This window comes from Orbicella faveolata, unplaced genomic scaffold (assembly GCF_042242905.1).
Source record: "Orbicella faveolata isolate gen_17 unplaced genomic scaffold, um_ofav_v1 contig_12, whole genome shotgun sequence".
Classification (NCBI taxonomy): domain Eukaryota; kingdom Metazoa; phylum Cnidaria; class Anthozoa; order Scleractinia; family Merulinidae; genus Orbicella; species Orbicella faveolata.
Window position 1 is genome coordinate 18,720,389 of NW_028301539.1, and position 24,612 is coordinate 18,745,000.

Sequence of the window (24,612 nt, forward strand, 5' to 3'; positions counted from 1 at the left end):
TAAGTCCTATTTGAAGTACTGTAATCTGCACCATTCTCAGTTTTAATTCAGTACTTCTTTCTCAAGATACTCGTTCTATTTTGCTCGTGTAGATTTTTTTATCTAGTTTATTTGTAGATTTGGTGACATTTGGCACCGTACACTGGAAAGTAGGAGTGAGAACTTTCGTTAATTATCCTGAATACTTCCCCTTTGACATGTGTTTTGCTGCTCTCTGTGTTCAGTCCATTGAAAGCGGTTGAACTGTGAACTCAGGAAAGGGCCTTGAATACAAAATAAGAAAAATCAAGCGTTTTGTTCTTCCTTTCAACGATTTATGTTGCCATGGTAACAGTTGTACAATCCTGGCGTGGCGTGTCTCCCTAAGAAAAAATGAAGCCAGACTTGTTTCTGGTTCTGCTTATTATACATTTATTGACAATTTTACGATTAGCTTTACATCAATTTGGAGGTCTCAATTATTTTCCCTTGCAATCCTGTTGGGCCAAATCACGCATGCGCTGTACCACGTTTAGCGCGGGATCGTCATCTGTAGTAAAGAAGTCTTTACTCGGATTTCTTACAAGTGACTTGAGTTCTTCTTTGAAAATTTTCGGTCCGCTTCCGATGGCAATCACGTGTGCGCCGCTTATCCAAGGATCCTGTGGTTTAAAGTGAGATGAGAATAAAGGAAAATTACAGGTTTAAAATGAGACGAAAGAAAAGCAAGACTGGGGTGAAAATAATCACCAGCCTTGGGGTCCAAAAACTCCTGTTTTCGTAGCATGAACTTAAAAACGCAACCTCGTTCCCAGGCTTTTCCCATCTAAATTTCAGTGGAAAAGCGCTGGGAACGAGGTTGTAAAAGCCGCGAACTATTATGTCGAGAACAGGAGGCAATGTAGCTTCTTTGATACCTAAAACAACATGGCGGGAACTACATACAAAGATCGCAAGGCACGATGGTTCACGCAGTGCCTACGTCACCGGAAGTACAGATTGAAGTACATATCATCACAGGTTGCAAAAGACTCGTAGTATTACTATCTCCACTGGATGAGTTGGTAGTGTATTGCAGGTTATACTCCAGCATGTAGTCACCTGGAGAAAGTCACTGTATAAGCATAACCTAAGGACCTCCCCACCCTCTCTTGGAGACACCATGACCCCAACCGATTCAACGTAAATCGTAAGTCAGCAAGAAAGAGCAAACTGATTAACAGCACTAAATATGAAACCCCCGACAAGGTTGTGTGTCCATCTATAATTGTTAACTTGAAATTCTAATTTAGTCGTCATTCGACTGTTCAGTTTGGTTCCCATTGAAAATTCGTCTTTTTCTCTTCATAGTCATAAGTAGAAGCATGGAGCCAAATCTATATTCGTGAAAGAATAGTGGGAATAGAAAAAACTTGTGTTGAAACGTATTGAAAATCAGAGCATTTACGTTTAACGCCGACGCCCCTTAACTCAGGAGTGCACAACTCCTTCCTTAGCATGATGAAGTGCATTGCCATTGCCAGTCAACAAAATGCGCGCCAGTTCTATCAAGAAACGAGTTTTGGTTAATCTCTCCATAATGAAGACCACTCGCCATGGCGCTGTCGTACATAACAAGTAGCGGTCGCCATTTTGGCGTGAAATACGTTAACAGTACTCTTATTGGGCGGCGTGAATCAGCAACTTCAAGCAACTGGTCACCTTTGCAAGAATAAACTTACTGAGTGGTAGCTTATAAAGTCTCCGTCTGAAAAAACAACCAAGAACTTCGGTACTTTTAATCTCGCGCCACTCTCCTGTCGAAACAGCTCATCTGTGGCCAGCTCTAAACCCTTATCGATTCCTAAAACGGGGGAAATAGTAAAACAAACCCTCTGAGAAAGGTATTTAGAGGGATTCACTTCTGGGACGGATATAGGGGGGAGGGGGGCTCGGGGATTCAGGGGGATCGGTCGAACCCCCTAAATTAAAAAAAAAACAAGACATATTAACACGCTGACTTGGCCTCAGAATGCCGGCGGAAATCTCATTTCCGAAGAACTCAATTTTAAAACGTTTCCGCGTCACATATTTTAAGCCACTTTTATCAATTTTTTTTCATTAATTCACGCATCACGCTCGCGCGTCACACATTAATTTTTGTCCTCATCACGTGTCACGAATAAATAAATAAATAAATAAATAAATAAATAAATGAATGAATGAATGAATGAATGAATAAATAAATAAATAAACCCTTTGCCACCCTCTAGTCTCGTAGCCTGATATTCCCTCCCGAAGAGTGACAAGATTTGGGTACGAGGTTAACAATATTTTGCCAGGAGATCTTTACCCGTGGCTCCTTCATTGTACACGAGTGCGTCTATAACAGACGCCATTTCATTGGAGGAAAAGTAGTCTGTGAAGTTAAAGACCACAAATGGCTCCATGCTGAACTGTACAACGCACACATGGGTTGAAGAAGGTCCCACGTCCATGCTATTTATCATGTCAATAGCAAAGTTTTTTATCGACTGGAAGCCAGCCACCTTCATGCTAGCTGAACTGTCAAAGACCATTACCACATCCTTTGACGTCACGCATGAGCCTGAAACGAGACATGTATGATAAGTTCACCGTGACGAAATATTCTTTGAATAAGTTCACCCAAAGGTATGTTCTGGCGAAATAAAAGAAAAATCGATTTTTTTTTTGTTACTGTCTTTCGATTCTCGACATTCCGAGAAAACCACTCTTAAAGTGCACCTAACCCCAAAAGGTTATTTTCGCTAAAACGAATCTACTTGTTATTCGAAGCATTTGGGCGAAAAAAATTTTGAATTTGGTTGAATCCTCGATTTTCTATGCCCTTTCAAAGTCGCGCTTGAAGTGTTGCGCGACCGCGTTTTAGGGAGTCTGGGGCGGCGGTTGCTGATGACGTCTACCCAGGAACCAAACAGAATGGCGCCTCAGTCAGCTCTCAGTATTTGCTCGAGAAAATGTAAAACAAAACTAATCGTTCCAATATATTTTGGGACTAAAACGGCGAAGTTTTGTTTCAGAATCATTTCTTTTTCGTCACTGGAGTCAGAGTTAAGTTTTGATACGAAAGAATCCGAAATAAACTTCGATCGAGCACGTTCGACAACTGTGAACTCACTGCTTCGTTGTAGAGCTTTGAGAGCAATTTGCAATATTTCAAGCGACGACGGGGAAGACTTCTTTGCGGACGAGCCGCTTGTATAGTAGGAATGGAAAGCTAGATACGAAGTGGAGGAGCAGGCAAACGAAAAGCAGTAAAGAAAACTCAAGGACTGCTTTGGATGGTAATTTCGTCACCTAAACACAAGATTCCCACGCGTGTTTACCCGGGGTATGCAATCGATGGAAATCGATGATCGAAAAACCAATCGATCAATCGATATCAATCGATAAAATTAGTTACATATCAAACTTACGCTTAACACCTGCCTCTACAGATTTTCGTGACATGTCACGCAGTCTGGGGTCAGTCAAAAACACGCTAATTTTCGAACATTTTCTTCTTTTTCGTGTATTCCATTTGAATTGCTATCTTTCTTACCTTCAGTTTATAAAACTAACATATATAAGCTTTCTACACCACTGCATTTGAAGGCAATCATTAAAATATTTCGTTCGGGTTTTTTAGACTTCTGGTTTTATGATAGCGATTCAGACCTGTCGAAGAGACGTTCGTGCCACATGCAAGTACTGGCCGTAGAGTCTGGGGCTAGAACTCTAAGGCGCATGCACAAAACTGGTCATTACCGCGAAATACGAAAAGAGGAATAAATTTGGCGCAATTTGTATAGGTAATCATACGGTTTCGAGTTCAGTTTGGAATTAATTTGCACGAGTGAGTTTTTCAAAAAGCTGAACTTGCACGAGCCGCTTCGGCGAGTGCAATTTCAGCTTTTTGAAAAACTCACAAGTGCAAATTAATTCCAAATTGAACGAGAAAAACCGTATGATTACTTATTAATAATATAAACATGAAAAAATTCGCGTGGAGGAAATGCCAGAAAATCTTTCTTGAAGCCATTTTTTCTCATTCGAGAAAACTTTTTTCAAAGTTTCCGCGCTAAATTTTCGTCATCATTTTATGTGATATCATTGGCTTAGAAAATTTCCTATTTTCTTTTAGCCAATCACAGTCTAGAATTGCGATGTGTAATTTACAGTGGTGTTACACTTTTTGCACTGGTGTTACACTTGAACTGCACTGCTCTCAGCCAATCGGAATCGAGTAATATTTTCATGTATATTATTAGATGTATAATACATGAGGTTTAATTATTGTTTGGGTTCGGGAAATGGGACTCGAAGTTTACGCGTTGGTGATTTTGTCCTCGCTGGCTCTTTTTTGCGGTGGTGGTAGATGCACAAAACGATTTTGGTGAGGAAACAAGTGGTCCAAAAGGGGATAAATTGCCTCGGTTTACTTACGAAATAAACAAGTAAGTAAAAATGGGTTAATTGAAACCCGTTTCATTTTGTTAATGTTTTGTTTTTTCATCGAAATGATTTTCTTTATTTTTTTTTATTTCTTAATCAGCTATCTCATATATTCCCTGTCGAAGAAGCCTGTTGAGGAACCCAACGACGAAAGTGCCGCACAGTTCCTTCAATAACAAACGCGAAATCACCATTTTCATCCCATTGGACTCCCAGAAAACGGTCTAAGGCCTGGTTTGAATTAATTCGATACACAGTCTTTCCTCGTTCTTTCCGTGATTTCCCTGCTGTTGCAAGCCCTCCATCAAACACATCCTGATCGTCAATTCTAATTCAATGCGAGTTGCTGGATCGTCCTTTCGGCCAGAATACAACTTTCTTTTTATTTCACCATATAGCTCTGCGTGAAATAATTCCGCACGGTCGTCAAAAGAAGAAGCAGAAGGAATAAAAAGAGGTTCCATCCGCTGGAAACGAATGTCATCGGTACCACACGACCGCCACTCATCGTACCGCTCACTGTAACTAACATAGTGAATTTTAACCCGCTTTCCGATCTTGTCCACGTCTGTTACAACCACAGGATAAAGTTTACGGTCTGCGTTTACTCGCAGCGTCTTCCTTTGGGGTGATAACTCCTGGAAAACCTCGTCTATGTATCGTTTTGGTGCATTGGATTCTCTCTTCACTCTCCCTGCCGCCATGTTTACGTATTGTTTACGTATGGAAATTATTCCCCAGTCCCACAGATAAACTAATGCGCGAGCGCATTACAGACAAATAATGCCCACGCTAGCCTGGACGCCAATTACAGCAAATGTTCACGTTCGTGGGCAATAAGTTTGATATAATTGGTATCGATTGGCATCGGTCAATCGATCATCAATCGATAACCACACAAAAACCGTTCATCGATTGCATCGATTGGCACAGCAACCTCGAACCTGTCCGATCATCCGCCATTTTTAGGAAGCCCAGGGGACGAAATTGCTAAAATAATTCCGACCCAGTCTTCTCAACGCAAAGAATATACCCCGTTACACGTGTACTCGAATTACCCACTTGCCCGTCATTGCCTTTCCGTGTCATTATATGTGTCTACGCAAGAAGTCCGGGAAGAGGCTTTACTGAATATAAGGTGCATCGCTAAAGGCTATCATCTTTGCCGTTTTGAGATGAACGTCCGTGAAGTATTTACTGCTGACAAGAAGAGGGGAGAACGCGGAAACGCGTTTAAAGTTGTTAACCAAGCAAGAACGGGAACAAACTTTTGAGTTGTCAAAAGAAGACGAGTACCTGTGGACGGGGCGTTGAAGAGAAAGAAGAGAGTCTTGTTCTCCTGTTAACGTTCAAAGGATTAAACTGAAATCTGTTTACAATTACTGCGTACAAAGATGGGATATTTATGCGCCGATTCCTTCAATGTGCAACCAATCGATACCAATCGATATCAATTTATCTATCGATTGTTATTGAAAATCGATACCAATCGATAACCACACGAATTTTCGCCATCGATTGGTCATCGATTATCAATATCAATCGATTAATCGATATCAATTGGTATTGATTGATATCGATTGTCATCGGTTATTGATTTCATCGATTGGATACCCCGGGGTGTTTATAGCCCGTTTACATTTGTCCTTAGCGAGAATGAATTTTGTCAAGATATGGTTGTTCTATTAAATCCAGCTCGTGTTTTACTTTCTGGAATGCTTCATGTTTATAAGAGCGACGTAAGTGTTGCAGTTTTCGAGACTTGATGACCTCCAAAATACTGGCTTCGATCGATTGAAAATCGTAGAATTGTTTGGACCTGTATTTTTGAAGCTGCGGGAAGCAAGGCGGAAGGAAACATTTCATCAGAATTGACAATTTCACATTGTCTCACGTTTTAAGTCCTAACTCCAAATAACCAATGTAAATTTTTCTCAAAGTTTGCAGTGAAAAGAGAGAAAAGAAAGAAAGAAAGAAAGAAAGAAAGGAAGAAATATAAATAGAAAACTCGAAACTCGGATGTTAGGATCCCAAAAAAATGTTCTACCCAGGAGGGAGAGGTCAACTTCGCTTGCGCAGCCATGCGATTGCGCGCCCGATGATCTAGGCCATTATGACGTCAAATGAGCTGCTGAAAACTAATATTCATACAAATTTTCGCTCCGAATGGGTTCTTGGTTTTGTGATACACTACGCTTAAATTTCTAAGCTTTTGCGTGACGCGGCATTTACATGACGGCCTAGAGAGCTGTCATGATGGTTAAAAAAGTGACTTATTAGGGAGTTTAAGCAAATCGCTACGGCTGGCGCAGTAGTATACGGAGAGGCATTCAAATACCATTTCGCAGAGGGAGCCTCATTTCCCCTTATCGCAGCCCCCACCATCAAGTCCGGCCCTCACAGGCTCGGGCCGGTTGAACCTGGGGGCTGCGAACAGTGAAATTCGGCTCCCTCTTTGAAATAGTATTTGAATGCCTCTCCGTATACTACTCACAACAGAGGCACCCCCGCGCAGCGCCCCGCCACGCAAGGCGGCCGCGGCCACTGGAACGAACCGGTTTGGACCGGTTTGGACCGGTTTCAACCGCCCCTGGCGGGGGCAAAAAGGTTGAGGGGCGCGGGGGCACAACAAAGGAGTGCGGTATGTTAGAAAGGGGCGAGCCGGGTGTTAGAGAAATGTAACCGGTATTATATTCCAAGGAACCATGTCTTCCTGTGGACTTTCCGAGGCGATTCAAAGTCTCCCTCCAGAGCTTCGTGAGATGATTCTCAAGGAGCACATAGCGACAAAAATTAAGGAAAAAAACGAAATAGGGTGGGACAAGGTACACAAGAATATTTTAAAACTGCCCTTCTGCAGATACAGGGAGCAGATTGTGCCGATGGTAATTTGTTTCAAATATATGGACTGCTTTTTCGAGGAATGTTGTTTCCCCTGTTTCGAAAGTGGAACTATTCATAAAGCAAAGCTAAACCCGCCGATAATACCTCTCATAGAAGCCACCCCTGAGTACAAGAATTTTTTAAAAGTATGCTCATGGGACGGTTATGACTGGCACGAGTGGTTCCTTTTTGGCAGGGAGCGTTAAAAAACCTCACCCGCCCTCATGGGACGGTTGTGACTGGCACGAGTGGTTCCTTTTTGGCAGGGAGCGTTAAAAAACCTCACCCGCCTCAACCATCGCTGCAACGACTTCGCGCGTAATATCGCGAGCCTCTTTTTGCCACTCAGGAGTGAAATACTCGTGGGCGAGAAACGCAAACGTGTGGAAGCAGACAATCATGCGCGTATTATATGCAAATGAAACCGTCTGTTTCTAAAACTTAGTTCGAAGCGGGAGGGTTCGTGATTTTTTTTATCATTTCCGCTTCAACTCTGCCGCGGATGTCATTCTCCAGTTTTTGGGCATCAACATCAGGAAGCTTTCTAGTTGATGGTTGGCGAAGCATCTTTGCTCGGACCTGATCTTTCAGAAAGTTATATTGCTGAAACTCCGAAAGGATAGTGTCGAACTCGTGGGAAGACACCTCGTTGTTTTTCAAAGCGTTCGAGAGAAGTCTGTTGACGGTGTCGCGCTTGGCAACGGCGAGCGTGGTGATCTCTTGATGCTTCTTGATCTTCGAGTCGAGCTTTTTGCTGGCGAAAATCATCGCAGACGAAACGAGAGCGAAGCATCCACCAGCGCCGCCAAGAGGAACGGCAGCCGGCAAGCCAACCACAGATAGAGCGGAGCCAAAACTCGCGCTGGAAAACGCTGCAGAGAGAACGCTGGAGCCGGCGGCGCCTCAATTAACGAATTTTCTCGCGCGTTTGTATTTTTTTGCGACTAGGCGATAGTGGTGGACCTCGCCGGCCAATGTGTTGGAAATCTCGTTGACCTTATGCAAGCGGAAATTTTGAGAAGGCTCCGCCGCCACCACCGGATATAGTGGCTCGGCAGGCGGCGCGCTTGGAGGCGGCGCGCTTGGTGGCAACAGATTGGCCGAAGACATTGCGTATATATTGAAATTTAATTTAACTCTAATTCAAAAAGAAGCGGCAGGCCCTTGAAATCAAAGAGTTCTCCATTTTCATCTTTCACGCTAATGGTGATGCTATTTATGAACTTGTCTGTGGAAGCGTCACGGAAAACGTTGTGCGATGAGTCGATGTTAGAGCTGACTTTTTCATAAGGCTTTCCTCTGACATCAACCTTGGCGAGAAGGTCTGACTTCTTTCCATTCAAAAAGTTTTTTGTCGAGTCGATGAGATCGCAGTGGATAAAGTAGCAACTCGGGCTGTTAAGCTTTTTGATATATTCCTCTTTCCTCATATTTCTCCCGACTCCAAGAAAATTGGCCAAACTGTAATCAACGGAAACTTCTTTCGGTTGATTAGTGTTGAGTGCATTACCAGCGGCGGTTGTAATTTTAAGAACAGAATTGGGGTTATTCGTTTCTAAGACCATTTTCCCTTTTTTCTTGTAATATTCAAAACTGGATTGCAGTTCTTTTACGATGCTCTCGATATTGTAATGGCCTTCAGACAACGATGCAACCACATCGTTGGTTCCTTTAAAAAACATTCTGCCAACAGAACTCAGATTATGCCACGAGTTGAAAAAAGAACAACTCAAAAGTCTGGCATAGCTTGCTCCTGGGAGCGGTTCTTCAAAAGAGATGGTCTCGCCGTTCTGTTGCGTGACAAGAGTGAGAACAACCATTTTTATATTCAACAAATAAATTATGTTCAAAATACATGGCGAATGTGTGGAAAGATCCAAACATTTTGATGAAAGACGCAATAGCAAAGACAAACGCATGGAAAGAATTTGCAGCACATTTCCACAAGGCAGATAGATCACGTTTCGTCGCTCAGGGGAGTACAGACGTAAAAAACGTAACGGAAGAAATCTTTTTCAAAGAGGGCCCGGGCTCGCTTCAAAGCGTCTTCGGCTCAGACAAAAAATATTGGAGAGAGGAAATGAAAAAGGCGCTCGGTTTGGAAGACAAGCGCTCGGGGGCCGTTGGAGGTTTTCCTTACCAGCTGGCGCCGCTTGGTTCAAAAGTTTCCTTGCCCATCCCTGCCGTACCTTTCGAAGGAAAAGCGCAAAGTTTGAAAAAAATTTTCGACGCCCCAATCCAAATATACGTCACGCCTGAACAATATTTCACGACAAAATTCCGTGAAATATTTGAAAAAACCAAACTCAGGTACACGTTGGCAGTCGAATCAAAACGCTGGCTGGGAGGGCCTGACATGAAATATTGGCCGCAACAGCTCAACTTCGCGGTTTTCTGCGCGACACAGGGGTGCGGAGTTTCTCGCGAAATCTTTGACAGCGGGATGGATCTCCCCTCGCAGATAAGAGCTTTCTACAAATTCCACGTATATTTCACGGTCAGGCGGATTTTGTACCAGCTTGGAGGAATTCAGAGCATGAGCGCTTTGCCCGGAGACCCGCCGTTCAACCAATACAAAAATCATTACGACATCGCTTCGTACAAAAGGATATGCAGCGAGTTCGGCATTGCCCCCTCGAGCGATTTCCGCTTCACGCACGGAGAAAACCACGGTCTGGGAAGCGTTTACGTGTACGCGACCGGCGCGGGCCCGTCGAAAACCGACTATAAATACCCGGGATGGAACAAATTCAGCGATGAAGGCGGCAAAGCAATAAATGGGGACTTGATCGATTACATCGAGTCAGGGGCCGCTTCTGATGCTCAAGCAGACTGGTTCGCGCCCAACACCGCGAACGGTTTGACGCAGGCGGGCTTGTCGAGAATCAACCAGTCAATCGAGGCTTTCGTTTACTGCGTCCTGGGCGCGCAAGTCAACGTCCGCAGCAGCATTCTCGGCTATGGCGGTCGGGCGAGAGAAGTCCAGAGCGAGTTCCTGGTGCTGATGGAAGACGCGATCAGACAGCCCGACTTGGCCGCGAGCGTGCAAAGGTACCAGCTCGCGGTGGACCAAGCGAAGGTCAGGCTCAATCTTGCTGTTGCCCCCATGGCGTGGCTCATGCCCGCGCAGATGATAATCAACACCGCAAGCACGATCGGTTACAACAACAAGCTGAAACAGGCGGTCTCCGGAATGAAACTGGGGGTGAATAACGAGGTAAACCCGGAGACAAAAAAAGCTGGGCTCAAACACATGGCAGGCGGACCGTCAAAAATTAACCCGCCCAATAGCCACCCGTCCAACCCGATTCACAAAGCCGCAACAGCCGAATCGGGGCGTGTGGTTCCACCCCACAGGAAACCAGCTTCGACTGCGCTGCGCGCGGCAGAAAAGGCCATTGGAGGTCCGGGGGCTTCGCCCCCGTCCGAAACTCAGCAAGCGCAGCCACCGGCGCAAAAAATTGAGCCCGAGGCTGCAGACAAAACGCCGCAACACGAAATTAACAAAACGGCGGTAATTGTCGGTGTTGTTGGATTTTCGGCGTTGCTGTTCACGGCTTGGCGCTAAGCTACGCTGCTTCTTAAAATATTTTTCGAACAAAAAGGCCACCGCGGCAAGAATGAGAAGCCAGGTGTGCTCGGCCAGAAACCCGACGACTTGGCCGGCGGCTTTGAACAGGAAGCTCACAATCGAGCCAATCAGCCCGGGCAGCAGAGAGCCGAGTTTCGCGGCAATATCTTTGAGGCCGTTCCCCAAAGCTTTGCCGGTGGCTTTCAAACCTCTGGTGAGGACCCCGATGACAGCACCGATTGTGGTCCCGGCGGCGAGAAGAATGGCGGTCAACGTCACGCCATATTTTTTGAAGATCTCCTTGACCCTTTCTAAGAGAGGCCGTCCCCTTTCCCTTTCCGCGATCTGAGTTTGCAAACGGGCGATCTCCTCGTTTCTTTCTGCAACTCTGCCTTCTGCGGCTTCTTTTTCAGAGGGCGAGGCATTCTCATCTTGTATGATCGCCTGGTCTTCCTCGTTTTGGCGCTGCAGCTCGCTTTCCTGCTCTTTCAGGTCATCCAACGGTTTTGTTTGGTTGAGCCTTTCTTCCATGGCGTTTGTTTCACTTTCTTTTGCTGCGAGGCTGGCCCTGAGTCTGTCAACCTTGGCTTGTTCCTTTTCTCTGGCCATTGCTTTTTTTGTGAGCGAGTCCAAAGCTTTTTTCCTGTTTTCAAGATCGGTTTGATAGTTCTTTTTCTGTTGTTTGAGCCTACGCAGCTCTGCTTCACTGTCAAGATTCGAACCATATTTATCCCCAATTTCATCAATCTGAACATCAGTTTGCGTAATTTTTTGTCTAAGGGCTTCCACTTTTTTCTTTTCTTCTTCTCTTTGCGAAGAGAGCGTTTCCGCCTGTTGAAGTTGGATTTCTGCCTCTCTCAGTCTTTGGCGTTGTTCTATGATGGTGTCGCGGTCTTCCGCAATGATGTCTTCAGCTCTTTGCCCAAGAGCTGATTTTTTCGAGTCTGTGAAACTTTTTAGTATCCCTTCGTCGCCAAGCTTGAAAATTTTAGACTCACCCCCCCCGGGGGCCAAATGAAACGATCTCAGATTGATTTCCTTTTTTGCTGAAACCAATTGGGCCCAATTTTTTGAAGTCTACCTTCGGGAACCATCTTCTGATTTTTTCTTTTGCCCTTTCAAGCATGGCCGGTTTGTCATCGGCATGTACGAAATCACCGAGCAAAGGGGTTTCTTCCTGATGAGAAGTGTCAGGCAGGCCGGACTGCTCGTCAGGAAAAGTACTCATTTCCGTTTGTTCGCCCCCGTAGTAGGGGTCGCCAGGTTGGTAGGGAGTGGACGCGGCGTCTGGCTGAAAAGGACGGGTTGTGTTAACCTCTTGTTCGCCTTCATCAGAGTCGTGGTCAAGCCGATTGTCAAGGCCGGGGTCTTCGTAACCAAATTCGCCACCGCCTTCCGCCATAGCGATATATTTCAAGCCAATTATTATTTTTCAAATTAGAAAATAATCGCCGGCGTATACTATACAATGTCAGTTCCAGAGAACCTTCGCCCAACTCACAGGAAAAAGACTGTACACGCCATGAAAGCCGAGCGCGCGGTCAAACGAATCACCTTTAACCCCTCTGAAGCCAACCCCGGCAATACGCTGTACGTTTACGTGCCAAAGCTGAACGAAAACGAGGTTCTGGTGCCGGGCTCGTTTGCGCTTGTCTTTGACATCGACCTTTCTGGAGGGGAAGCCAACAACTTCCTCGTCCAGAACGTCACGCGGGCGCTCGTTGACAGGCTGGTCGTGTCGTTTGCGGGAAGAACCCTGCAAGACACGGTTGGGTACGACATCTACAAAACTTTCGAAGACCTTTTCCTTTCGCAGGAAGAGCGCGACAACAGGATTCTTGAAGGAATTCAGAGCGAGGATCTGTGCAAGATCCGCTCAGACGCGGGAAACAAGAAAAAAGACTCGGAAGCCGCCGTTGAACACAAGCTGAACGGGGTATACGGAAAAAAGTACCGGATCAGGCTTGACCATCAGATCTTAACCGATCACGGCGTTTTCTACCCCCAGGCCCTTTACAACGACCTCAAGTTCGAAGTAAAACTTGCCGAAGCAAAGCACGTGGTCAAAGGCACCGACACAACCAAGCTGAAATACAAGCTGACCAACATCCAGCTCGAGTACAAAATGATCCGCAGCAAGACTCTGGCAGACGAGGCTCGGAGCGTTTACTCAGCGGCAAAGAGTTCCTTTACGGCCACGTGATGCATGACAAAGAGGTGTCCTTCAAAAAAGACATTGACCCGAGGCTCACGATCAAAGTCAACGCCCAAAGAAGGTCACTGAAAGCCCTCCTCCTCCTGTTTGTTGAGCCGTATACTGCAGGCGCCCCAGATTCAGAAAAATTCATCTTCCCCGATCTGACAAAAGTCAGCGTCACGGTCAACGGCTCGCCCAACATGCTTTACAACAACGGCGTCGAAGGCAAGGACATGTGGGAAGAAGCCCGCAACATGTTTGTGAAAGAAAGGAATAAAACGGAGCACATGGATGTGACAAAGTTTTACACCGGTGATAAGTTCGGGCTTGTGATTGATATGCGCACCATGGCTGACCAAAACATGCACGGCAGCGGCACGCGCATTGTGAACAGTACAGACGGTGTCCAGCTGGAAATTGAGCGGAAAACCGAAGGCTCAGGCGACGTGAAATGCCACGTATTTGTCATCGCCGACTCGCAGCTCAACCTTATGGACAGTCAGCTTGAAGATGTGCAGTATTGAATATGAACAGCGCTGCGCGCGGCAAAATATTTCTCCAGTCGGAAGCCATGGACCCCGGCAAGATACCCTTCAACGCTCTCATCGTGGGGCCGACCAATTCAGGCAAATCAAGGTTCGTGGTGGACCAGCTCTACGGCCCGTTCCGCGGAAAGTTCGACTACATCGTGCTCATCTGCCCGACGTTCACGCACAACAAGACCTACTACCGGCTTGGCGAAAACGATCCGAGAATGGATGCGATAGTCTGCGAACAGCACGACGTGGAAAGGTGGTTGAAGCTCGTGAGATGGCTTTCCGAGGGCACCAACACGCTCATAATCCTCGACGACTGCGCGGCCTCCAAAGACGTGAAAGGGCGCACAGGCGAGCTGGTGAATCTCGCCTTTTCTGCACGACATTTGGGCATCAGCATATGGGCGCTGACCCAGAAGTTTACCGGAATAACAGCTTCCTTCCGTGAGAACGTGGCGGCGATCGTCCTCTTTTACACCCCTTCGGCCAGGCCAACGAAAGCCATCTTCGACGATTACGCTGGCGAGCTCTCCCCGGATGAGTACAGAGGATTGCTTTCAAAGCTGAAAGAGCGAAAGTTCTCTTATCTTGTGTTCGCGCTTCGCCACCCGTACGGGGTAAAGTTATTTGAATAAAAAATGCGAGCTGTATATAGCCTTGCACAATGGCTGCAGAAGAAGCCGCGTTAGCAGATGTTATGCACCTTCTTGAAACGGAGCCCGCGCCGTCGAGTGGTCCCGCAGGCGGCCTTGTTCCAACCGCCCCCGACATTCCTGCTCTTCGCGAGCAGCTGGCCGTGCTCGTGTCCACAGGCAAAGCCAAAGAGGCTATCGGGGTGTAGCTCACCCACGAGCAGGTGAAGCGCCTGAGCGACAAAGAGGTCGAGAAATTCACCAAACGCTACGAGACGTACGTGGGCTCGAAGACGACGGAAAGCCTGATCGACAGCTTCATTTTTCTTGCAACCAAAGTGGTCGGAATGACCGTCAAAATCAAAGACATCGAGGCTTACCAAAAAGAGCTCAGAAACGACTACATCTTGAACAAAGAGCTCTCCAATCTGGCCGGCAACCTTTCTTTGAAGTGCGGCCGGTTTCTTGCCGCGGCCAACGCGGTGTTCATCACCACGAAACATATTGATTTTAGTCCACAGTTGCCCGTGCAGAGCCACCCTTCTCGTGATGAAAACGGCAATCAGCTTGAGGGCGTTGATGAAGTACCTGGCTCAGCAACTGCTGAATAAATGGTCACCATTCATCAACAAATGCTGAGGTCTTGCTGACAATTGTTAACAATTAAACGTTTTTCATTTGCTTATAATACGGTTCGCTTCAATATCAACCGAACAATCCGAGAGCGCGCCTTCCGCTGTCACTGAGACCAAGGCAGCGCCTTCCGCCGTCACTGCGCCTCAGGTAGAGACCAAGGCAGCGTCTGCCGCCGATACCACACGGCAAGCGACGACTCCGGCTGCAACCACGCAGCGCGTAAAAAACCCCAAGCGTGTGGCCGCCGGAAAAATGGTTGCCGAAAGAAGTCGTCTGGCCCGAGAAGAACAGAAGAAAGCGGCCGAGGCTTATTACGCAGAAAAGCAAGCGAAAGCCGCCACAGCGGCCCCTAAGCCAGCCGCGCCTACAGAAGGTGAAAGCCCAAAGAGCGGCGGCCTTTTTGGCCTCAGCACCAACCAATGGATTGGTATTGGCAGCATAGGCGTTTCCCTGGCCGGGCTCTATTACAAGCGTGAAGAGCTCATGGCTATGGCCAACGCCGCATTAGACAAAATTAGAACGCCGAAGCCCGCGCCTGAGCCCACTCCTGAGCCCGCGAGTGTCGAGCCGAAACCTGCTCGCGATACACGGCCAACAGGATTAAAAAAAATGATTTAAAGGTTTGCGCGTAAAGTATATCAACATGTTCACAGTTGATGTTCCCAAGTTGCTCGTCTCTTTCTTCACCTTTTATACTATCTCGAGTGTGTTGTACGACATGAACATAAGCGTCATTCGCGCGACCGCCGATCTTTTGAATCAAGCATTTGGCGGCGATGTTGCAGAAGAAGAAGAAGAAGAAGAAGAAGAAAAAGAAGAAGAAGAAGAGGCGTTGTGTGCCAAGTCGCAGAGAAGACAGATTAAATTTTTGTTTTAAACTTTCTTTCTTTACTTGTATCAACGCACCATGTCCGACAACAAGCTTGTCAAGACCGTCATTGACGCCGCAACTCTCACGGGATTAGTCGCGGGCATCGGCTGGGCCGCGAAAAAGGTTCTGAAAGAGAATTTCACTTCCAATCCCAGCAGCAGCTTTATGAATTACATGAAGTTCACCGTCGTCGTGGCGGGCAGCATTACGCTAAAAGAGTACCTTGAGGACCAGAAAATCCTCCCCGCCAGCATTTGAAAAATCTTCCGATAATATATACCATGGCGAGCATCGCTATAATGATTGGCGGGGCTGTTTTGAACGCCACAGCTTTTATCGGTGGCAATTATCTGGCGAGGGCGCTCGGCGGGGGCGACAAAGCCGCGCTTGAAGAAAAAAAGCGCCATGACAAGGCTCTCGAAGATTATCAAGCCGCTTACGCCAAATACACGCGCGACCGGACACAACTTCTCGACTGGATCGCGACCAACGCGCAAACAAAAGAGCAAGCCAAGCAGAACATGACCAACACGGACTACGCCTTCAAACTCTACAACCAGGCGCGTCCTGACGAACAGATGGTGCCCCCCAAGGAGCGGAAGTTCTCAGATTTCTATCAGCCAAGCGAGCAGCAGAAAAACGGCGAACTCGCGTTCGTGGGCGCCGGGGCGCTCGCTCTGGGCTACGCGGCCTTCCGGTTCCTTTAAACTTTTTTACGCCTTACTTATATGGACGCCAAACTCGCGAAGATTTACTACAGCCCCGGGGGCTACTGGAAAGGCATTGCCGCGATCAAAAAAATTGGCTGAGGCCGCCAAGGTACCTGAAGAAGCCGCAAAAAAGTGGCTGATCAGGCAAGCGCTCTGGCAGATATACCTCCCCGCGCCGAAGCGGATTCCTCGGCCGAAATTCGACGTTCCCACGCCCAACAGGGTCCATCAGGCTGACCTTCTTTTTCTGCCGCACGACAAGCTCCCTCGCGGTCGCAAAGTTTTCAAATACGCGCTGACCGTTGTCGACGTGGCCAGTCGCTACAAAGAGGCCGAACCCCTGACTTCGAAAAATTCTGATGAGGTCGCACTGGCCTTTCAGAAGATTTACAAGCGCTCGCCTCTCGAATGGCCCGAAATGCTGCAGGTTGACCCCGGCCGCGAATTCATGGGCGCCGTCACCAAAGAGATGGACAAGCACAAAACCTTTATCCGGCGCGGGCGCGTTAACATTCATCGCGACCAGGCCATTGTCGAACGTTTCAACCGCACTCTGGCTGAGCGATTGTTCGGGCACCAGTACGCCGAAGAGATGCTTCTCCCTGAGGGCAAGCGGTCCACTGCCTGGGTGAAAAGACTTCCTGAAGTTGTTTCGGCTCTGAACAACGAGGTCACAAGCCTTATCGGCAAGAAACCCGCCGTTGCCATCAAAGAAAAGTCTGTTTACGCAAGGCCGTCCACACCTTACACGAGGCCTGTTGGAAAAAGCGAAAAAATCCTCCCCTCTCTTGTCCAAGTTCGTTATCTCTACCAGCCCGGCGAGCTTGAAGGGGGCGTGCAAAGAGCCACGGATCCAATCTGGTCTTTGAAAGTTTTCGGCATTGAAAGATCTTTTTCCAAACCGGATCAGCCCGTTCTCTACTATCTGCGCGACGGGCCCAAGCGCGGCTTTGTGCGCGAAGAGCTGCTCGTTGTCCCTCCTAACACTACTCTTCCTCCCGCTGACGTGAACTAGATGTGAACGGGGGCAATCCCCCGGACCCCCCCTTCCTTTTGTTTATCGGGGTATGGGGGTGTGGGGCGTAGCCCCACTGTGATATTCGATTGGTTCGGTGTGTATCCCGTCGGGCAGCACCCACCGCTTGTCGTAATAAGCGCTCAGCCCCAGCTTCCCCTGCTCGTAAGTGACGATCTGGCCGTCCCGCATCCTGAAACCCCGGTTGGTGGCCATGTCTTTGCTGCCTTCCAACGCTTCCTTGAACCGCTGCCATGACACCTCGTTCTACCTTTTCGCCATCCCCTTTATGCTGAACTTCTGTTTTTCGCCACCCTCTCCGTCATCGGCGTAATAACACTTCGAGCAAAGGGCGATCATCCGGAGGCCCTCGAACTCAAGCTTGAAGAGACCTGGGGTCCGGCCGCTCCACTTGTCCCAAGCCAGCCACTGATTTTTTTCCACATCGAATTCTGCCTTCAGCTCTGGCCGGACGACGTCCTCGAGCCGCTCGCCCGAGATCGCCATGTAGTTGCTGTCCGTGTCCATCTTGATCAGCTCGAAATCTCTTCTGTCGACGTACTTGTCGAGAAAGTCGTAGTAGAATTCCAGCATCCGCAGCTTCGCCAGCTGGTAGACGGCGATTCCGATCTGGAACGGCCGCCTGATCGTGATCCGGGGCTTGCGGCTTTCCAGCTCGTAGGCCTCCCCGATCTCGTCGAGGTCTTCGAAATACGCGCTCCGCAACGCTCTGTCGACAACCTTCTCGTCTTTCGTGTAGATCACGTTCGTTTGCCGCTCCAGCGCTTCGATCAGTTTCCCGTAAGCGCTGTTTCCGAGCAGTTTGAACACTTCGGCGAGCAGCGCCTTGCTTCTGTCCACGTCTCCTGTCCGGCGCGCCTCCGTCACCTGCTCCACGAACCAGGTGAAGATCTTGCCCGCGTCGTAGTCGATTGTTCTGGAAACCTTCGTGACAACCGCCCCATGGTTCACGTACCACCGCAGCAGAGGGGCGTACACCAGCATCCGTTCTGCGGACAGAGCCCCCACAAGTTTTTTTCCGTCTCCGCGCTTTCTGCCCGTTCTCGCCAAGTACTCTTTCATGTGTTCCGGCACAGCTTCGGCGGGAACCCGCTTGTTGATGAAAAATGGGCACATCTCCTCAAACTTTGGCCACAAGCGCTCTGGGATCTTAATGTCGACTTCGGCGAAGCCGAACCACTCCCCGGCTTTCAACCGGCGAATCAGAACTTCGGCCGCTTCCGCTTGGCGGTCATCGGTGTAGTACTTGACCCTTTCCTTCCCGCATGGCATTTCTCTCAGCATGGTCGAGAGATAGAGAGCGCTGGCGTCGAAACCGAGAATTTTTTTGCACAGACGCGGTTCTTCGAACTGATGCGACCTTATCCCTGTGACGCCCGCTTCGTGGTACCTTGTGAAAACCAGGCTCGGTCCGCCAACAACTGCCCTTTTTAGCATCGCGTAAGCCTCTCTGCCGGGGCAATAAAGGTCTGCGCCGCGTTCGATCGCTCCCCGGAGCAAATAATGCAAACTCACCCCTGGCAGGCTCACCGCGTCTTTCAGAATGTCGATTCCTCTCTCGGTGTAGAAACTTTTCATCTTTTCGAGCGCCTCGAGGCCGGGCTCCACATCATGATTGTTGTAGTAGCGCAGCCAGTCTTTGAAGGTGCTCATGCCCTTTTCTTTGAACCGCCGCTGGCACCCCTCCCACTCTTCCCGCGTGAGAACGTAGCCGCCTTTCAGCTTCGAATACCAGGCCTCGTATTCTGGGAGCCCAGGGAAATAGAGCTTTTCGGGCGCGTCGAACCATTCGTAAGGGAACCAGGATTTCTCAGACTCGCTTCCGTAGGCTATCACCCATTTCGCGTAGCTCTTGCCCGGGCCCAGATAGTTGATGATATCGAGGAAACGGCCCCCCAGGTGAGCAGGAACATGGTTTTGTTCCCCTTCTTGGCCACTTTGACTTTTTTGTTTACCTCGGCGAGAGTGCTGACGAAGTGGTTTTTGATCAGATTCAGGTCGTACGAGCCTGAGTTGAAGCCCACGACAGGGACCTGGTTGCACCATTCATTAATTTTTTGCTGCCGTTCTTTTGGCAGCAGGTGCATGTCTTCTGGCAGAAACTCCGCTCTCACCTGGTCCTGGATATTTTTCTCGCGTCTCTCCAGATCTTTCAGGAACTTGCGGACCAGCTCCACGGGGTTTCTTTCGCAGATGTGGGTGGGCTCTCTTTGAAGAGTGTCGCCGACGCTCACAGAGATCGGCACGTGCGCGCTTTCTATCGTTAACGCGCCTGTCGGCTCTTTCCGATAATTTTTGTCACCGTACGCCTCGAAATCGTACAAGATCGCGTGCGGGTAAGTTTTCGTTTGCTTCCTCGGGAGCCCCCCCTTAAGAAACCCAACTTCGCAACCCCAGGCCTCGATAACTTTGTAGCCGCTCTTTCGCAGAAGTGCGGAACGGTTCACTGTGGCCTGGTACAGTTGTTCGGCTGTTTTACCGTTTGTTATGACCTCCTTTCGGTTAGGATAACATTTTGGGCATCCGTGGAAGGGGCAGCCGTGGTATTGGAATACCGTCCTCGTTTTGTGGTGGTACCCGTCGACAGGAGAAGACTTCATTTTACCACCTTCTCGAGGAAGCCATCTCTCGCCCCCGTGCCCGCACATCGCGTGGTGGATGTGTATGCCCCGTCGCTTCGCTTCCCGCTCCAGCCACAGCATCGCTTGTTTCGATGCTGAGCCTTTTGGGTACATCACTTTCTCGAAAGCTGTCTGTGGCGCTTCAACTTTTGTCCCCGGGCAAAAGATTGCCGTTTCTCCCGCGCTGCAGGTTTCATGGTGGCGGTGCAGATTCCAGGTTTTTGTGAATCTCTGGCCGCAATGGGTGCATGCATAAGTTTTCGCAAGCTTTGTGATGTCTTTTATCAAGAAAGCGTGTCCTTCGTAGACACCTATCGTCAAAATGTTTTTGAGTTTGGGGTTCGGGTTTGTTCTGTGATGCCATACCACTTCACCGCCAACCAAACGCTGAGGCTCGTAGACACGAATTCCAAGCCAAGATGCGACGGGCGAGCCCTCATTCAGATGGGCTTCCACCTTGTCGAGCTCGTCCAGAGACGTTTTTCTGAAGTTAGGCGGAATGGCCTTGAGTTTGTAGAAACTCTGGGCGATACTTCTGGCTTCTCTTGTGCAACGATCTGTGCGCGCCCCTCGGTGCACTGCGATGCTCCGCCATAAGCACAGGTTGTCGTTGTACGTGTCCAACGCCACCATCGCCCGGCTATGGGCAAGGTTGCGCAGCCAGTCAGGCAAGGGCCTTGTTCCCACCAACGGCTGCCTGTCGAGCACAACCTTCACGTCAACGTTGAAAAAGCCTTCAAAAGCCCACTTCGTGCTGGGCCTTTCAACTCTTTCGTTGTCGAGACGCTCTTCTTCCCGGGTGTTAAGCCATTTTTCCGCGTCTTCTAGTTTGTTATACCACTGTGAGCCCTTCGGGTTCGAGTAGTACACAATAATCGTTCCATCCTCAATGTTCCGCAACTGGTACACGAAAACGTGCCGAAGATAGAACGACGTGCTTACTCTTTCGCGTATCTTCGCCATAAACTCTGGCGTGAGGTTTCTCCCCAGACGCCTGATGAAGCGCCATCGAATGAAACGCCGGCCTGTTGTCTCTTCCCCTTCTTTCTCTGCGTCATCGAACAGATCCAGAATCTCTCTCTGGTAATCTGTCGCTGTTCGAACTCTCCGCGCAGGGAAGGGGTCGTACTCCCTCAGAAGCGCTTGCACTCCTCTTTGCCTTCTTTGGCGTGGAGGGGCTCTTGGCTCGTAAGGCTTCGGAAGAAGTGGCTTTTTCAGACGCGCCTGCGTTTCTTGAGAAATTGGTTCATCCAGCACGTTCTGGACAACCTTTCTTACCGCTGGCGGGCTTTCCGCAAGAAGCTCATCGAAATAACGCAATACCGTGGGGTCAATTTTTGAGAGTTCTTCTTCCAGTCTTTCTTGAATGCTGGAAGACATGGCTCCTTGGGATATAACACCGGTTACATTTCTCTAACTGGTGTGTTTCTTTCTTGCAGCTCGAGCAAAACAAGCTGAAAAGCTTTTTTCGCTTTTTCTTTTTTGCGGAAAAGACGCTGTTTTAGCGCGCCCCCCGCCGCAGGGCTTGCAAAGACGGTAGTCACACATCAGTCCGACTCCGCATACTCTGCATGGCTCTGGCATTTTCATTCCTTTTTTCAGCTGGTAGTTGTGCTGCCCGCAATACGCCCCGTAACAGCGCTTTCCGCAGCTTTCTTTCCGGCCCCGCATCAGCCACCCGCACTTGTTTGGCGCTCGTGCCATCCCGGCTCCAGCCATATTACACCCGGCTCGCCCCTTTCTAACATACCGCACTCCTTTGTTGTGCCCCCGCGCCCCTCAACCTTTTTGCCTCCGCCAGGGGCGGTTGAAACCGGTCCAAACCGGTTCGTTCCAGTGGCCGCGGCCGCCTTGCGTGGCGGGGCGCTGCGCGGGGGTGCCTCTGTTGTGAGTAGTATACGGAGAGGCATTCAAATACTATTTCAAAGAGGGAGCCGAATTTCACTGTTCGCAGCCCCCAGGTTCAACCGGCCCGAGCCTGTGAGGGCCGGACTTGATGGTGGGGGCTGCGATAAGGTGAAATGAGGCTCCCTCTGCGAAATGGTATTTGAATGCCTCTCCGTATACTACTGGCGCTGATACGGCTGCCGGAAGTAAATTTCACCCGAAATGAGACACTGCGCATGTACGTCGGTTGCATCCAGCCGTAGCGTTAAATCTGACTACGCGAGTCGGGCTGTTTTGCCGTAGTGGTTAGTACGTCGGGTTTTTCTCGCTTCTCTGGCCCTTTGCAACGGACGTCTCGGCATTTTAAGAATTCCATTGGATACTATATCCTTTAAAGTCAATTTAAGTCCTTGAAGATTGTGTCAAGGTTGCCTCTCATAAGCTTGAAAATCAGTATCCTGAATTTACGATAAGTTTTGGCAAAGGTGTTGGAATGGCGAAGTGAGTCAAGTGAAATATTCGTGTTGAGCACGAGGTTGTTTTTCTTCGGTTAAGTTTGCTTTGAGGGTTTAGTCAAGATGTTTTATATCCGGATAACTATACGGTGCTATGTTGTTTCTTTGAGTATTGGTATTTGTGTTCTTCGCTTGATATTCTTTGAGATATTTGTCTGAAGTTGTATATTTCATCCATCAAATTGTTATGGTACAAAGTGTATGGCATTCGCTTTCGCTCAGAAATAATCTGCAAGTTCGTCCTAGGAAGGCGAATAACGGCCGTTGTCCTTTGAGCAAAGCCATTTGGCTGTGAGAAACTAAATAAAAGAGATTTTAAACCCCTCAGTCGATGTTTCTTTCATCTTTGTATTTCGCTTTGCTTGCTAAACATAAAATTTGGCAAACCACCGAGACGTACTCTCCCCAGACCTTTTCAGTCACGGAACCCGTAGTAGCACCAGCCGTAGTGATTTGCTTAAACTCCCTATTGCCAACGAGCCAGCCGAGCGAAGAACGCGAGGCTGGCGAGGCGGCAGCGTTATAGAGCCGCGCGAGGTTGAGGCGGGCGGAAAAAATCTCGAGTGATCTGGAGGGATGTAAGTAATGTAAGATTTTATGACGTAATGCTAAAGAGACCTATTGTCCTCCAATGGACCAATCGTAGTGCGTTAACTTGGAATGGACCAATCATAGTGCGTTTAACTTGGAATGGACCAATCATATTGCGTTGCGTCAACTTTGTCACGTCACAGCAGCATGGTTATCTGGGTCAATTGTTCAACTGCATTCGCATCTCGTCGAGCTGCATCTCGTTAGTGGGAAAGGAAGAGTTTATAGAGGTAAGAAACCTCTTTTCAGCGTGCTTTTGAAGTCTTATTTGTTCTGAAAACCACGATAAGTGGGTGTACTTTAGTAGATAGATAGATAGATAGAAACTTTATTAAGAATGTCATCAACCACCTAGCTGGGGAAAAACTCCCCTACTAATACGGGGACATAACAAAAACGAGTTAAATTAGAAGAAAATACAAAAACCTATAGCTATTTACAATAGTAAAATTTAAATCCGAGTTAAAATATGTTATGAAACTATGTACAGTGGATTTTATAATACAATAATACATACTTAAAAAAAAATTCTTTAGGAGGAGCAGAGCGGACAGCCTCTGCAGCCATCATCTAATAATGCATCAAGATTGTTGAGATTTCTGATGTTCGTCTTAAAAGTGCTGAGAGATGTGGCCTCTCTTATGCTCTTTGGTAATTTTGACCACAATTTGGGTCCTAGATATCTGATCGAGTGCTTACCATATCGAGTGCATACCATATTAACTACCATTGTAGGAAATTGATCGAGAAGCACAACCATCGGCCAGCGAGCCACAAGAGTTGACAAGCCCAACCATCGGCCAGCGAGCCACAAGAGTTGTCAATTCGATCTGGCCGGCGTGCCAAACTCGGCCAGCGTGCCAAAACAGTCAAATCGTTAACCAGTTGAAAACGCCAGCGAGCAATAGAGCAATCAAACCAACTGATAAAGTCAAAGACGATAAAACACTAAATTTAGTCAAAAACAAACTCAAACGGCCAGCGTGCCAAGCATTAAAAGAAAATTGTATACCAAATCAAAATCTTAGAACTTGAGAGTACATTCCTACGTTGTCGAGCTTGTTACGTGTTTTTCGAACTAAAGTGCAAGGTACACGCAGAACATGTAAAACTTACAAGAGCTCAGATAAAATGATTTATGTATTGTTTATGGTGTTATATTTTCACAATCATACTACCAACAATGATTTGTCTAATTTTGGGAGTATGTGTCAAAATGTCAGGGTCGTCGTTTTCAAATTCAAAGGGAGATATTTGTCAAGGTGCATGCTTATCCTTCTAATGGTAGTTTCAATCCTTTCCTCATTTCGAACAAGGAAGCACACATAGTGAATGGAAACATATATAGAGAAACTGTTAAAGTCTTGGACGACAAAGAGCATGCGATACGTGATAGCACTGATAGTATTTGTGCACACGAGGGGTCAAATGTGAGGGATCATTTCCGTAATTATTGTTTAACCAGTGTAGGGAAATTCTCTTGTGCAGTTGA

General features: G+C 48.0%; 4 protein-coding genes and 3 pseudogenes across 4 annotated transcripts in view; 4 read left to right on the top strand and 3 right to left on the bottom strand.

Moving 5' to 3' along the window:
- Nucleotides 1-384: 384 nt before the first annotated feature.
- Nucleotides 385-24,612, bottom strand: part of LOC149116959 (integrin alpha-1-like) — a 27,491-nt gene continuing 3,263 nt past the window's right edge. Inside the window, exons 3-5 of the mRNA XM_089282673.1 lie at nucleotides 2,312-2,566; nucleotides 1,701-1,822; nucleotides 385-641 (exon numbers count right to left, since the gene is read on the bottom strand). Coding sequence (XP_089138799.1) covers nucleotides 459-641; nucleotides 1,701-1,822; nucleotides 2,312-2,566 — 560 coding nt within the window. The 3' untranslated portion in view covers nucleotides 385-458. The remainder of the gene's footprint in view (nucleotides 642-1,700; nucleotides 1,823-2,311; nucleotides 2,567-24,612) is intronic.
- Nucleotides 7,752-8,579, bottom strand: LOC149116960 (uncharacterized; annotated as a pseudogene).
- Nucleotides 8,971-11,194, top strand: LOC149116961 (uncharacterized). The gene has a single exon (XM_089282668.1). It carries the CDS (start codon nucleotides 9,173-9,175, stop codon nucleotides 10,883-10,885), a length of 1,713 nt encoding a protein of 570 aa, XP_089138794.1. The 5' UTR covers nucleotides 8,971-9,172; the 3' UTR covers nucleotides 10,886-11,194.
- LOC149116962 (uncharacterized) lies at nucleotides 12,288-13,663 on the top strand (annotated as a pseudogene).
- LOC149116963 (uncharacterized) lies at nucleotides 14,286-15,239 on the top strand (annotated as a pseudogene).
- Nucleotides 15,803-16,467, top strand: LOC149116964 (uncharacterized). Its single transcript, XM_089282671.1, has one exon. It carries the CDS (start codon nucleotides 16,042-16,044, stop codon nucleotides 16,465-16,467), a length of 426 nt encoding a protein of 141 aa, XP_089138797.1. The 5' UTR covers nucleotides 15,803-16,041.
- LOC149116965 (uncharacterized) lies at nucleotides 17,335-19,606 on the bottom strand. The gene has a single exon (XM_089282670.1). It carries the CDS (start codon nucleotides 19,550-19,552, stop codon nucleotides 17,753-17,755), a length of 1,800 nt encoding a protein of 599 aa, XP_089138796.1. The 5' UTR covers nucleotides 19,553-19,606; the 3' UTR covers nucleotides 17,335-17,752.